The sequence below is a fragment of the Grus americana genome, chromosome 17 (assembly GCF_028858705.1).
Source record: "Grus americana isolate bGruAme1 chromosome 17, bGruAme1.mat, whole genome shotgun sequence".
In the NCBI taxonomy this organism is placed as follows: Eukaryota; Metazoa; Chordata; class Aves; order Gruiformes; family Gruidae; genus Grus; species Grus americana.
Window position 1 is genome coordinate 10,698,665 of NC_072868.1, and position 15,085 is coordinate 10,713,749.

The 15,085-nt window shown below is 50.2% G+C and overlaps 1 protein-coding gene across 2 annotated transcripts in view; it reads left to right on the forward strand.

Moving 5' to 3' along the window:
• The first annotated feature begins 1,631 nt into the window (after positions 1–1,631).
• The window catches only part of KCNQ2 (potassium voltage-gated channel subfamily Q member 2), a 77,468-nt gene continuing 64,014 nt past the window's right edge, over positions 1,632–15,085 (forward strand). For both annotated transcript variants that reach the window (XM_054845844.1, XM_054845845.1), the window contains exon 1: positions 1,632–1,927. In XM_054845844.1, the coding sequence (XP_054701819.1) occupies positions 1,632–1,927 (296 nt within the window). The remainder of the gene's footprint in view (positions 1,928–15,085) is intronic.

The window sequence follows — 15,085 nt, forward strand, 5'->3', positions numbered from 1 at the left end:
GATGACTTCTCTCTTAGCCATGCGTCGGAGAGAATATGGGTCACAGGAAACATACTGTTCAGAAAAATGTAGGGCTGCTCCATGCTGGCTCTTCTCTTAACATCCATGGTAGGATTTGGAGAGTAAGCAGCAACAATTTTAGTCTCAATGCTCCTGTTGTTCATTAGTTGTTGGGATTCTCCTGAGGCATAAAGAGAGGAACAAAAGGCCAGGATTTGGGAAATGCACTCTGGAAGGTTATGTTGATTTTTTCTTTTAAATATGAAATTCAGGAATAGCCTATCAATAATAGAGTGGCAGGACTGGCTTTCCAACTGCTGCCCCTCACAAGAGAGGGAATTGAAACACAGCCCTGCGTGGTTGCTGCACACCATGAAACTTTGGGCAACCATTTTGCTGATTCCCTACTAACAGCTTTTTTGTGACAAGGTACTTTGTGTTGAAAGCAGCAGCTCATCTGAGCTTGCAATTTTATTTACATACAAAAAGCCTTGCACTAAAGCATTGTTTACTCACAACAACAAGCAGAAGTGTGCAGTTCACAGATCATCCATGACTACTTGGGTTGTAAGGGATAGAAAATTCACTGCAGTAGCAGTTGATGGTCCTGGGCTTGATTTTGTTTGGTTGCAGGTCTTCCCATTGCACTACAATGACCCTTTTCTATGGAGAATAATCATGTGGGGCAGGTACCTCTGCCTTATCTCAGGCTTCTGCAGCCTACATGTCTTCTCCAGAGTCTTGTGAAGGTGTGTCAAGAGAAGCAGCCGCCGGCCATGGTCTGTGGGGGGAAATGGTAATGCTGGACCATAACCAATAGGGTGTGTTAAAGAGCTGATTTGAGTGAGCACATCTGGAGATGGACTGATGCTGAGACCTTGGTCTCCGTCCAGCTTGGTGACCATGTCATGGTGGAGTTTCAGTGTGTGAAGTAAGCTGCATTTGGGCTTCCAAGCCTTAAGAGGGCGGGTTGGACCTTGGGGAAGAGTGGACTAAGGGAATGGCTTTGCACAGGGGATCCGTGGTGAGGTTAAGCAGGTCTGGTGGCCGAGTGGACGTGTGGCAATGGAGCATGGACTTGGGTCCTTCCTGTGAACCTGTGGCACTGCCAGGGGGATCATGTCGAAGCCACAGGGATGGGCATCCCATTGCAGGCTGTTACCCTGCCCTTCTCATGGGGCCTTTGCAGAAGAAACCCACCCGTGGTGATTCTGTGAGGGGATGCCAGAGGGGACACTGGACCCTGACCTGGGGCCAGGGGCAAGATGCCAGACCTTGATTTTAGAGCAGGATGCTGGTGCCTTCTTGGGAGGGGATGATGCCAGATCCTGGGGTTTTTTGGGGGAAGAGGCCAGAGCCTGCTTTTTTTTTCTTTCGGATGTGGGGAGAGTGGCAAACCCGGCTTTTTCGGGGTGGGGGGAGTGAGACAGCCTGATGCTGGAGGGGGACGCCGAGGGAGGCCAAGGGTTAAGGGGGCGGGCGGCGGCGGGCGGGGCCGCGCTGGCGGAGCAGATTGCAGCCGGCTCCTGCGGCTTCGCCTGCGCCGGGCGCGGAGCAGCGGCGGGGAGCGCGGGCGGAGCCCCCCGCCGAGCCCCCGGCCCCGCCGCTCCCCCCCCTCCCCGGCCGCCACCATGGTGCAGAAATCCCGCAACGGAGGCGTCTACCCAGGGCCCGCAGCTGAGAAGAAGCTCAAGGTGGGCTTCGTGGGGCTGGACCCGGGCGCCCCGGACTCCAGCCGGGACGGGGCGCTCCTCATCGCCGGCTCCGAGAGCACCAAGCGGGGCAGCATCCTCAGCAAGCCCCGCTCCGGGGTCTCGGGCAGCGGGAAGCCCCCCAAAAGGAATGCTTTTTACCGCAAGCTGCAGAATTTCCTCTACAATGTACTGGAGAGACCGCGGGGCTGGGCTTTCATTTACCACGCATACGTGTGAGTAAAAGGGTGACGGGCAAACCCGACGGGAGAGACCCCCCACCCCCCAACTCGGTCCGGATCTGCCCTTGCTAGCACCCTCCTTCCACCCCCACCCCCCTTTCCCCATCCCTGCCCCCGAAATGCATGCCGAAGAGGAAGGATGCTCCAGCTGCAGAGCGGGTGCAGGGAGGGGGTGCCGGGTGCCAGGGCTGGCTGGGGACCCCCGGGAGGATGCTGCGGGGTGGCGAAGGCTGAGCCGCCCACCCCTCGGAGCAGCCGGGCCGCCGCTGCATCCTCGCCCTGGCCCAGTCGGTGCCCGGTGCAGGGCGGCACGGTGCCCAGGCACACCGCGCCCGGCGACGGGCTGTGTGGCGATGCCGGGCGGGGGTCGGTGGTGAAGGAATCCGGGGCGGGGGTTGGGGAGAGAGAAGCTGCCCCTGCAGAGGTGGAGAGTTCCCGCCGTCACCTTCCCCCCCCCCCCCCGGAGAGGTGCAATGCACCGGCCCCCTGTCCCCCCCTGCCCGCTCCTGCTTGCGGGGGAAGGGGATGCTCATGCGGTCGGTGCAGGGGGCTGGAGCAGCGGGAGTGATGGGTAGGGACTGCTCCTCCGTCTTGCTTGAAATCACCATAGCAATGCTGTGAGCAGAGGAACAAAAAGCTCAGCTCAGGCACTGTCTCTCCTTCCCTCCTCCCCTCCTCCCCCCCCACCCCCCCAGCTCTCCTTCTTCCCCGGCCCCATCTTTGACTGCTGTGTGGCTGCGAAGGGTTTGGGGCCAGTTTTGTGGCTCTGCATTGGGTTCTGGAGGTATTTCTTGTCCCCCTGTGGGAAGCGGCTGAATTGGAGATGTGTCTAGAAAGAAATGCTAATCAGTGTCTGGGGCTTCCTCACTGCACAGCAATGGAGCGGTAAACAAAGGAGCAGTCCCAGGGTGCGCATTTCCCCCCTGCCACCCTGTTTTTTTAGCCAGAAATTGCCACATCTGACCCGCCGTTTGGCAGAAAGATGTCCATATCTGAAGGCATTGCTGCACAGGGAGAGCAGATGACTTCCCGTTGTTCAGAGGATTGCAAAGGGAGGGTCAAGATAAATTGCTGTGTTACTGCAACTCCCTTCCCTCTGGGACTTTCCACAGTCCCACCAGGCTCTTCTGCAGGCCTGGGCTCAGGCTGGGGTGCTCATTGCCTTGGCGCCCATGGTTGGTTTTTTTTTTTTTTTTGTTTGTGTGTTTTTCATCATGGCTAGGGGTTCTGTGAGCCCCGACAAGAGGATTTTTTGGGCCTTTTGTGTTTGTTTTTTTCTTTCTTTCGTGTCCTTTTGTTGTTAATGCTATTCTCACATAAGGTGTTGGGATATGCTTTTTGGTCCTCAGCCATTTTGTACATTGAGGCCTTCTAGGGAGATGTTGGTGAGTCCAGTCGGAGAGTCGGTGAAATGCTGACTGGGTGGAAGGGGGAGCTTTACCATGCACTGCAGCTAGTTGGGGTCCTTGCGGGAAGTGGGAGAGGAGAAGAGGGAGCATCTGTGGAGCTCAGTTGCAGGTATGATGAGCAGCGTGAAGTCCAATGCTGGGAGTCCTGAGCATCCTCTGTGCTCAGGGCCATCCTCTGGAGTTGTAGGTGGTTTGTGTTGCAAAATCTTCCAGAATCGTGTGGAGGGTCCGAGCGTTCACGTTGTGAGCTGGGTGCTTGCCTGTGTGTGCGCCGAGGATGGGGGATGTTATGTGCAACGTGTACTGTATGCTATTAAATACAGGTGAGACCCCAGCTTGGGGGTGCTGGGGTGACAATGACAGAGTTGGAAGGGGCTGAAAGCCAAATGGCAAGTGGCAGGGGTAGCCCTGACTGCGAGGGCTTTATAAGCATCTTTGGCTTAAAGACCGCTGCTCTGTCTTAACTTCTGACTCGTTTGGCTGCGGTGGCATTTGCTTGGGCAACCCGTAATCCTCACAGGGCAGGAGTGGGGGCATCCCAGACGGACCTCCTGCCAGGGTTTGCTTTCCCACATCCCCAGTGTCAGACTGGGATGCCCCTTGTTCTCACCATGTAGCCGCATCCCCCCAGGCACCTCTCACCCCCCAGCCCAAGCAGCTGCATTTCTTGTGGGCTCATAACTCCACTTGTACCTGCCGTGACACCCGCATGGAGTCGTGCCCTCCGATGAGAAACTGCTGGCCTGGGATGTGCTGGGAGCTGGGCAGCCTCCCTGGCTCACCTTGGGGCAGATGCCTGAGCAGCTGGGAGATGGAACCACTGCAAAACCATCCTCTGACCCCCATCCATGCACCCATCAGGAAATGGAGGCTGAATTCAAGGCTGAGGTGGTAATTGCACCAATGTCTGTGAAGCATCATTGATATAATTAGTTTTTGACAGTATATTGGGAAGTTATATGGACTCCAGTCTTCTGAGCTATGTGTATGATGGGTTTAGCCTTGGCAGTCTGCTAATATATTACTTAAAGTGCTGAAGGATATGGTAAGCATCGTACAAAGTCACCAGGATAAGCCCATGCACCAGTTATTGCTCTTTGCTGCCCAGGTGAGCCTGGCATGGCCCGTGCCGGATCTGTATGTGTTTGGGGTGGGGAGGGGGTTTCCTGGGCTTCTGTACCTAGAAGTCTGTAATCCAGACAGACAGGACAGATAAAAAAGCTGAGTGGCTGCTTATTCAAAGATATGGGAGGATGAAGAGACTGGCTCAAGGTCATAAATTTTGTATGGGAGAGCTGGAACTACCCCTGATGTCCCGATGGCTGATGCAGTGCTGTACTCACGCTATTGGGGTCACACTGTCTCCTCCTACCCAAAACCCCATTTTGTGCCAAAGCCTTCTGCACAAAAGCACCTTTAGCCTTTGTACCGCAGGAGTGGGGGAGTGGGAACCCTGTCCTGCTGCTGTCTCAGGCTGTGCACTGCTCAGCCCCTCCACCCCGACCCCATCTGCCAGCACCCCTATTTCTCTGCTCCTGCTACTCGCAGGGACTTTGTTGCACAAAGATTTGGAACCTGTTTCCAGTGTGAATGAGTTTGTGACCCTGCAAGGTTGTATTTTAGCTTGTAGAGATGCTTATAGACCCAGTTGCATTTCAAGGTGTGGGGCTGCTCCAGGGCTGCTGTGTGGCTCAGGCAGCCTCCCTGCACCCAAATGCCAAGACACAAACTATAGAGACTCTTCCAGCATGGAGATGTTTTAATAAATATGAGAGGTGCCTCTGTGAAAGTACTTCTGATAAATGCCTTTCTGCAGAGGCCCATCTCCCAGGCTGGTATTGCACCAAGTGATTGATGCTCTGCCTTGAGATGCCCATGCAAGTTGCATTGATTTCCAATGCTGTATCCTAGATCCAATCCATCTGATTTCTTTCCCCACCTCTTCTTCCTGTTGTCACTTATTCCCCTTTGCAACATTTCATGCATAAGAAACCAGGGAAATTCAGAGCAACTCCCCTCTCCCCCCCAGCCCCAAACTCATTAATGTGGTCTCATCTCAGATGTTGCCTCTGTGAAAGTGCTATGACCTCTGTGAGCAAAAGCACTATTTCATATTTCTGTGTTGTGATTCATTTTTATACTTAATAGCTCTTCCTACACTGACACAACTGGGTGACCTGTTCATGGGAGCTGTGTGTGTATACAGGTTATATAGAATATATATATTTTGCACAGCCCCATAGGCAGCTGAGCCTGATGGGTCCCATTTTTGAGTGTGGCTGGAGGTGGAGTCTGGCTCCTGGACGTCTGAGCCTCCCCTATTTCTCATCTTCTCCCAGTTTTTCTCTTTGCATCTTTTCTATTTTCCCCCTTTTTCCTCTTCCTTTTTTCTTTCTTTTTTTTTTTTTTTTGACAGAGCCGTAGCAATGCAGCATGTGGCCTCATTCTGTTCAAGGTTGAGCTGAAACTTGAAAAGTTGAGCTGTGTCTAAATAGCAGGCCAGGCTTTTTGAGAGAGGCAGTAGCACTTTGATCTTGAGGTAGTTCTCTGCACAGGGAGGCATTTTCCTTCCAGAATTCTTCCATTTTATTTCTTTCAATAGTTTAAGTACCTCCGTTATTGTAACCTGTCCTGTGCTCTGTGGTGCTGAGTTTGAAGGGCTGTAATACTTGAAAGTGATTTTTGTCCCTACCTGCCATCTTATTTCAGCAGAGATCACTGTGTTCTGTGCCAGTGTAAGTAAGGTACTGGCACTGGGCACCCCCGTAGCCTGATGCGTCTGGAGACGCATTTGCTGATCCCCTGGGTGAGTTGCTCATGGTTTAGTCCCTGAGCTGAAGAGGCGGGGGCTGGATTTGGGGCCGGAGCAAGAAAACAGCCTGTATTCAGAGACTATTAAGGCTGTGTTCCCAGGGCCAACATAATTCTTGTATTTTCTACTTTGAATTTACAACCTCAATGCGTCTTTTTAATTGCGTTAGAAATAGTTTGGGTGCATTTTTCATCCGCATACTGTGCACCATACATTCAGTTAATTAAGCAAGTGCACGGACTTAAATTATAATAAAGAACATTTCCTCCCTGTCTAATTCTAATAAAATTTCCTTGTGTCATCCCCATCCCGTTTGTTCTTCCCTTTTAACCCCGCCAGAAGCCACCTCTTTCTCTGGAAAGTCTCCTCTCTGCACTGCCCGCATCCTGGCATGGCCACGGCTGGCACGCTGGGAGGATGGAGAGTTGATGGCAATTGCTTCCTGAAGGTCTAAGATTTCTCAGGTGGCCTCTTTCATGACTCCTTCCACTGATGGACTGGGACTGATGAAAACACAGTTATTTCATGTAGATCCTTTCCCAGATAATCTTTTGCATCAGATTGAACGACTTTGGGAACCCCCAGCAATGTTTCTGCTGCCTGCATTGGGTGTTTAGGCAGCTCTCGTGTTTTGCTTTGTTTCCTACTTACATTTTTTTTATACTTGTTTTATGGCATTTGTTAATTAGGCGTAAATTTAGTTTAACAGTCTCATTTATCCATCCCCAAGCACTGAAGGACGGTGGTTCATGGCAAACCCTCACCTGCAGTCAGGGATATTGCTGGCAGGTACGATGCCACCAAACTCAGCCCATCCACCTGTGACATGAAGGGAACTCCTGGGTTCTCCTCCCCATGTCCTAGTGAGTAAGTGGAATGAAGGGACCAATACAGATCTCCTGTAAGTGCCGAGTTTAATGGACCTGCTGGGCTTTGACCTCCTGCAGTGGTGCTCTCAGCTGCGTGGCTGTGTCTGTCCTGGGGACCAGGGAGACCTCCATGGTGTGATGTCTCACGAGCTGCTCTCCAGCTGCTTAGTCAGAGCTTGGTGGGAGCAACCTGATTTCAGTCGCTTTAATGTGTCACGTTCCAATCATCACGCTCGCCCCACACTGACATTAAGGAAATGAAAAACAAGCTGATCCTCCGGATGACCTCCTTTTTGTGCTGCAACGCACCCCAACCAGACGAGTCTTCCTATGGCTCCACTTTTTCTAAGAGGGAATAACCCCAAAAGCAAGCCCTAAATCCTATACTAAAGGGAAGATAGGCATTGCTTAAAGAGATGCAGTTAGCAAGAATCAGATTTCTTGATTTTTTTTTTTTTTGCATTGCAGCAGAGGGAGGGGATGCTAGCAGGGTGAGACACTGTGCAATTTGTTTGGTGGGGCAGGGTGAGCGGGCAGAGGGTTTGTCTGTCAGGCATCAGTGAGGCTTACCAGGATAAAAAGCACATAAGTTTGGTGTTTGGTTTCTGGGATTTAAGCAACAAATGCTTAGCCCTGCATAATCCCTTTTAAGGTAGCCCAAATGCTTAGCTGGTTTCTTAGTTTGTGAGGGACAGATTGCTCTTTAAATTGTGGTTGCAGGGAGATGTGCCAGGCCCCTTTCCTGCTATGTAATCTCCTGTAGAGTAGATATAGGAGAGCTGAGAAAGATGGAGACTGATTCCTACCAAGGATTAAGTTTTGTCCATGGTGTGCTTCTCAGGCGAACGTGAGCCTGTCCCTGTTTGTGTGAAACATCCCCAGTTCCCAATTCATCAAAGAGAGAGGAGGTCTCCAGCACTGACACAGACGTTTCTACAGGATGATGCAATGGTTTTTAGCCCCCAGTAGTCAAAAAGGAACCACATTTTAAAACGAGTTTATTGTGGTGGTTTAAACTGAGTTTCATGAATGTATTTAGATGGGAGCTGTCTTGCAAGGTGATTTGACGAGTGAGCACACGATGGCAAAACCAGGAAGTGCAGAAGGACACTGGGCACAGTGGTTTGGCTGGTGCAGCCGAGTCCTTCACTACCAGACGTTTCAGTGGCTCCTAATCGGGTTGCAAGCCAAAACCACTCTGGCTACTCTGCCACTCACTTATGGCAAAAGATGGCCCCACCAGGACTGCAGGAGTAGGTATTCAAATGTGGTCCCTTGGTGGGTGTGCCCATCCACCCAGATTAAAAGAAAAATGTCGTTTTTCTCCCGTAAGAATAAGTTGTGTGATATTTGATCTTACTCAGCTCACTGAAGCTGCGGGTGCCCTCAGTTCTCCTGGCCTTGTCCTGGATAAACTGCGAATGCAGCCTCCTATGGCACTTACATTGAAGGTGTTTTGGGGGGCGGGGGTCATGTGTGTTTATTCTAAAGCACTGAATTAATTACATATAGTGTTGTTTGGTACAGCGTATCTCACGCAAGTCACTGGCCGGGATGGCAAGAGCTGCTTTATTGCAGCCTTGGGGCTTCTTGACTGTCTAACTGCCAATAAAAGAGGGAAACTGGAGCGTTCCTCCCGATCTCTCTGATCTGTCTTTGGTATCACTCCAGCCTCTTAACATGCTTTTCAGATGTGTGGAAAGCTTTGGTGTCAGTAAACATCCATCCAGCGACTTTTTTTGAGTGGATTGGATGTCAGGGCAGCCTTTTCCAAGGCATGAGGAGCAGAAGGCCTGCAAGATCTTCTCGCCTCTTGCTCTTGCTGCTGTAGGGAGGTGATTTAAAGCTGCATCAGGGTCGCTGGGACTGCTGGGTGCAGGAGCAGCCTTGTCTGTGCAAGCCCTGTGACTGAGCAGTCACCTGATATTTTCAGGATGTGCAATGTCCAGACATTGCAGGTGGAGTGGGCTTTCAGCTCAAATTTGGTGATGCTCAGATAGCTGCTGGGTTCCTCGCAGAAATCCCGTAGGACACTCAGTGCAGACCTTAGGTGGGCAGGTCTGGCTTCTGGAGATGCCCGTTTCTCTCTGTTGATGCTAGAGGGACCTGAAATTCCCTTGCGTACCTTTGGTGAAAATTGGGTAGGATTAGTCCAGGCAATGAGGAGAGAAGACAGAGCCTGGCACAATTTGCAAACTGAAAACTGGAGTGAGTTGAGGCATCTCCCATCTCCTGACACAACCTATGAGAACTGTGATGTTCAGAACCAGAACTACCCTGTGGACATCCTGCCAGGTAAGGTCAAGATGAGAGATGGGGCTGATCCGCATTGAAATGGGATGACCAGGTTCTGAGATCCACATTTATTCAGTAATATTTGAGAAATGATTTTGAGAAAGGAACCTTTATAGCAAACCCTGATCGACTCATGGACTTGCAAACGAAGACACAGGGGAAATCAGAAGATAATCAAGCCTTATTAATACTGATTACAGTTCATCAGCAGCTACAGTTGTGTTTATGCCCAGTGGTCAGTATTCATTCAGAGATCCTCCTTTTTTAATGCCTCCCCTGGGAGGCAAAGAAACATGGGGACAGGCAAGGTGAGAAGGAACAACTGCCCAGCTTGGGTTAGAGGCAACCGCTCTCCATCTGAGGATCCCAGCAGTCCGTCGTGGCTGGCACTTGTCTCTTCAGGATGAGATTGAAAGAGGCAGAGATTTTTTTGCCTTCTGGAGGGTCTTTCCCAGGGATTCACAAATGCCTCATTAGTAAACAAACCTTGATCTGCCTGGAAGTCCTGCTTTCTCCTTTAGAGCTCTGCCAGCCTGGGGAGGTGACAGTGTCGAAGCAAAACACGGCTGGGGTGATAGCTGAGCTGCTGTAGCACGCTGCAAAGGATGAGCGCAGCAGGGCAGGCAATCCTAATGCAGCTTCCACAGGTATGCTGTCACTCTCTATAAAATTATTATGATGCCCAGCAAAAAAACCCAAAACAACCTAGGAGAAATCCTGACTCAAAGGTGACTCACATACATTCTTCTCTGTCTCTTATGTGAGTGCAGTAGCTTGTGTCTGGGTGCCTGCTGTGTGTGTGTGTTGCAACTTTGGTTTGGTATGGTGGGAAAGACTAATACGCGGTGCAAAAGAAAAACTTCAGTCAAATAGCAGTTAAAATGAATACCAAGGGGAAAACAATACTATATTAATATTAGAGCAGTGTGCAAGCACCCCTGGTGGAAATAGAAGTCTACAAGCTTCTGTTCTGTACGTTGAGCCAAAAAGAGCCAGTCGCTGCCGTAAGGACTTATTGTATTAAACAGACAAGACAGATGAAAGGCATAAAGTAGTTGTCGGGGGACTGCTGGTAAATGTTATCTTTGCTCCATTTTTCTTTTTACGATATTTGCCTGGTTTCTTTCTTGCTTTTGAATTAGTGGGTTGGTTTCCATTCGTGCTCCTTGAGCGTGCAAAAGAAAGCGGGGGGGTGGCTTTGGCTAGAGCAGGCTGTCAGAGACATGGGCCAGCCTGTCGTAGTGGGAAATCACACAGCCTGAGGAGCTCAGGAGAGTTAACTTTGGGCTGGGAGGATGAAGGCACATCTTCCCTGGGAGATGGATCGCCCATACTGGGGCAGTTTGTGGTGATCTTGCTGTGCACTACAAATGCAGCGCGTACGGGGCTGTGAATTGGGCTTATCGGCTTTCTCACTGTTCGAGTGTTATATGTGGCAGCAAAATGACAGCGCTGGGAGACTTTTTCTCCTGCATGTTTATGGGCTTTTGCACAATTCAGAGTCTCGAAGTGGCCATTAATTGAGTTTATGCTTGCCTAGAGATTCGTTACCTGATCTGAAGAATGTAATAAGGGATGTAAGAGCACTCCATTTCTCACTCAAGAGGAGAGCAAAGGAGTTAAATATAAATATCTGTATATTATAGCTGGACAAACAGGGAGTGAGGCCATGTTGCCTCCTGCCACTTCAAGCCATATGGTGGTTAAGCCTGAGTGCTTCCAGGAGGGGCAGTGACAAACAAACCCTGTCCCCAATAACAAGGACTACTCGTTGCTCTTGAAGCAGGTAGGCTGCGCGAAGGGCTTAGGCTGGTGCAGCTGTTGCTTCAGTGTTGGACATTGGTTTAATTCTGTGGTTATTCATCCTTCCTCTTCCTCTATGTCTGGCAAGGCTGGAAATACCATGTCTTGTCCAGTTAACCTCTTGCTAGGCCTTCCTCCAAGTTTTCTGGGGTTTATTAGCAATGATTCGTGCCTTAAGGACTAGTGAGATTCCTGAGTCATCTCCTTAGGCAGGGAGCTATTTATTTCAGTGTGTGTGTTACACTCCCTGGGAGTGGGTGTCTCTCTTCCGCTTTTGGATCCTGCCCTGACTCTATATAAAGACTCCAGGCTTGAATGAGCAGCAAAAGCAACCCTCAAACTGGCTCCATCGTTTGGAAGATTCGTGCTGCTGATCCCATCTCTCCTGGCTGAAGGAACATGGCTGTTTGGAGCATGGGTAGGAGTTTGCATGGGACGTTCGTCCGTCTCGGGATTGCCTAACAGCTAGAACAGCTCGTAGGGACACAGTGTACTGTGTCCATGTCCAGGAGCAAGTCTTGCTCTACAGTGGCTCATGACCAAGCGAGAAGCATGATTTGTACCTCTTTCTCCCCTGAGGTTCATTTGCTGATGCTGTTGGGTTTTTCGTCAGTGGGATTTTTCTTATTTAGGAGAGATGAGGTATTTCTGAGTGGCCGTAATTCTCCGTTGGTATCAGAGCAGGGACTGGAGGTGCCATGGGCAAATGCAGACGGGCTCCTCTGAGACATTGCCAGTGCAGGAGCTGCCAGGTTTGGAGGAATTTCACTGTGTCGTTTCTCCTGGAACGGCCCTTTTCAGACAAATCCCCTGCTTGCTTGGAGGCCTTGCAGAAAGCCGCCTTGCTGCATATGAGTTTGGGGATGCAAGGAGAACCCCTTGCATAACAGGTCTCTGGGGAGCTGCAAAGAAGCCAGCATGCTAATGGCAACGTTCATCCAAAAGCTGACTTCACGCCCAGTTAAGCGTCACCCTGAACCAGAGGGACAAGTCCTCATGTCGTTATGACTTGAACTAAATTGCTGGCACTTCATGAGGGCTCTGTCTCCGTAGCCTGAGGGACGGATGCGTTTAATCTGTATCAGCACTAAAGAAACTTTGTTAATGTGACCTCGTGGTTTGGTCCTTGTGGCCACTGGATGCACGTCGCTGTGGTTGTCTTTTTCTTAGTTATGGCTATTCCTGTAAGGAAGAAAAAAGACCTAGAGAAAGGAGAATTTACTGAGCTCTCTGTAATTTGTCAGGTATGACATGCAGTCACGGAATTTTGCGCTGAATTTTTCTTCATTTCCATGTTTTTCCCTTTAACATCGAGATGTTTTTAATGCTATTTTTATTTAGCAGCTTCTCTCTTACTGTACCAGCTAATGAGGTAGGAGGAATTTCTGCATTGACCTTTTGTTGCTGATGATATTTTTCTTTTCCGCAACAGAAATCAGATATAATTTGAAACCTTCTCTGAGCTGCCCCCCCAGGCCCTGAGCCTGCACTCCCCGTGATGCACGTTTGCGGGTGGTGGGAGCATCTCGAGTCGTGCTAAATGGCACAGGGCGAGCTGCTGAGGCTTAGTCTGTGAATCAGTAGATTTCACATCTGAGCCCGGGATAAATAACACAATGTAGGTCTGAAACTTGGGTTTAAGTTGGTGATGGATTAAACTGCCTTAGTATGGGGGGAGTGATTTGAGGTATTGAGTATAGGGAAAGGTAATGCATGTGCCTGAATAGGGCAAGTGAATGGGACTCTAAAGATGTCTGTCCCACTGTTTCTACCAGGAGATGGGGATGTAGACGTCTACAGGTAGGTGAGACATATCTCAACCTCTGGTCTCCACCCTGTGCTTTGGAATAGCCAAATCTGGGAGACCTGCTAGTAGGACAGGGCTTGACGTTGCCTGGGCTTGACCCATCCATATGCAAGAACTTGGGCACCTGGGGAGCACCTCCATTGAATTTGCCATTTTTGCCACCCCTCTTTGCAAACTCTGCAGAGCAAATAAGCCTGCCGTGGGTGTGTGCTTGGCATTGAGCACCTGCCCAAGCCCCAGCGGGGAAATGGGCTGAACCTCCAAAACAAATTCCAGTCCTACCTAGCCTTGCTCTTTTGGCCCTTCTCCACATGGGAGCCGATAGCTATTAAAAACCCCAGAGAAATTCATTAAGCTAATGGATTGCCATCCCCCCATCTGTGGCTGGGGAGGACCATCTACCCTGCAGCCACATCCCCATGGGACATAAGTTGGGAAGAGTGGCCAGAGCCAAGCCCAGCCGTACGACGACATTCCCTGCCGGCTGCAGTGGGCTGGTGGGATGTGCACCTGGTGTGTGAAACACAGGGTCTGGTAGAGAAGCCCAGGGAGGTATCACAGACCTGATGGAGTGGCTTACTTATTTTTCATTTGTTAAAAGCAGAGCAGAAATTAAATGAAGATTAATTAAACCATTAAACCTTTTTTTTTTTTCTCCTCTCTCCTGCTTCTTCTTGCTCTTTGCTGTTTCTAGGGAAGACTGAAAACATGTGATAGAGAGGAAGCTAAACTCTGAGCATCCTTTCATGAATGCAGCATACAGCTCCCATGGGACTGCAGGGAAAGGCCCTGTAATTATGGGGAACGTCCTGTGAGGTTGGGTTACACAACCAGGACAGACAGCTGCTCTTGCTTCACTTCAGCAGCAGGCTCATGATGCTGTAACTCAAAATACTACCTGGCTATTATCCATTCATTGCTTTTATCACTGTTGGTGTCCTCAACGCACAGCACAGACCACTCACGAGGCTCTGAGCCAAGGAGGTGGGAAGGAGCACGCAGGATCATAAAAGGGCCATTTGATATTTACAGTGCCGTGTGACATAATTCCCAGACAGCCCAAGCATATCTCAGAGCCGGCTGATGAGTCGCCGGAAAGATCTTGCTATGATGCCACCAAGTGAAGGTGACTCCTTCCCAGCTCTGGCAGGAGCAGGATGCCCTGATGGAGAAGTCGTGCTGCGGCGTCTGCTCGTGGGCTCCGCACCGGCTGCTGCCACCTGGGTCAAGAGCCAAGTTAGTGGCTGGGAAAGGGATTTAGGACGGTAGCAACTGCCTCGAGATGTCATATAGGGCAGGCCTAACACCTTGGCAGTGGTGCTGGGCATGTCCTGGTGTCATGTGCTGGAGGACGTTGCTCTTGGATGCGCCCGGGTGGCTTTGTGCTGTCACTTAAGATGCTGTTGTTGGCTCTGGTCCATGTGAGCCTTGGTTTCTGGTGTGCTTTGCAGTGTTTTTGTGCCAGGCTTTATTCTACTCTAGAAGGATTTATTGGTTACTGAGGGCCATGGGCATGTCTTGAGCTATGTGTGGGGTTAACGTCCACTGTGCCTGTATGCTGGGGCGGAATCACTACCCCCATTTTCCAGTTTGGGAGCTGAGGTATGGAGGAATTCAGTGACATGGGATGCCGGCGGTATAATCCAGCATCCCATGCTGTAACCATAGCCTCTCCCTCCTCCAGCAGTAATAAACATTTCCCATACAGACAAGGAGACTTCAGCATGTATACTTGTCCCGTCAGGCCTTCCTAGGCTTTGAATTATTAAATATTGTCTCTGATCTCCATTATAAAGGTTGTTAGAGCACAGCTACTTATCAGAATAGAAAATATTGCGTTTCCGCACTTTTAACAGTTGGCTTCATCTGCTTGTGGGATTTACAATAAATGAGAAGAGTTAAAAAAAAAAAAGGGGGGGGCAAAAAAATCATGAGAGGCTGAGGTTGGAAGTAAACACAGAGAAGTAATATCTTTGCAAGAGGATGTCCAGTTTTCTGTCCTAGTACCCATGTGGTCGCTGGTCTGTATATCTTCAGTCTAGAGCAAAGTCACATGCAAATTCATTAGCATTGATAGGCTGGATTGCCTATCAATTGCTGTGATTTCCACGATGCTGGACTACAGATTGCGCTCTGGGGGTGCCCCTTCCCACACCC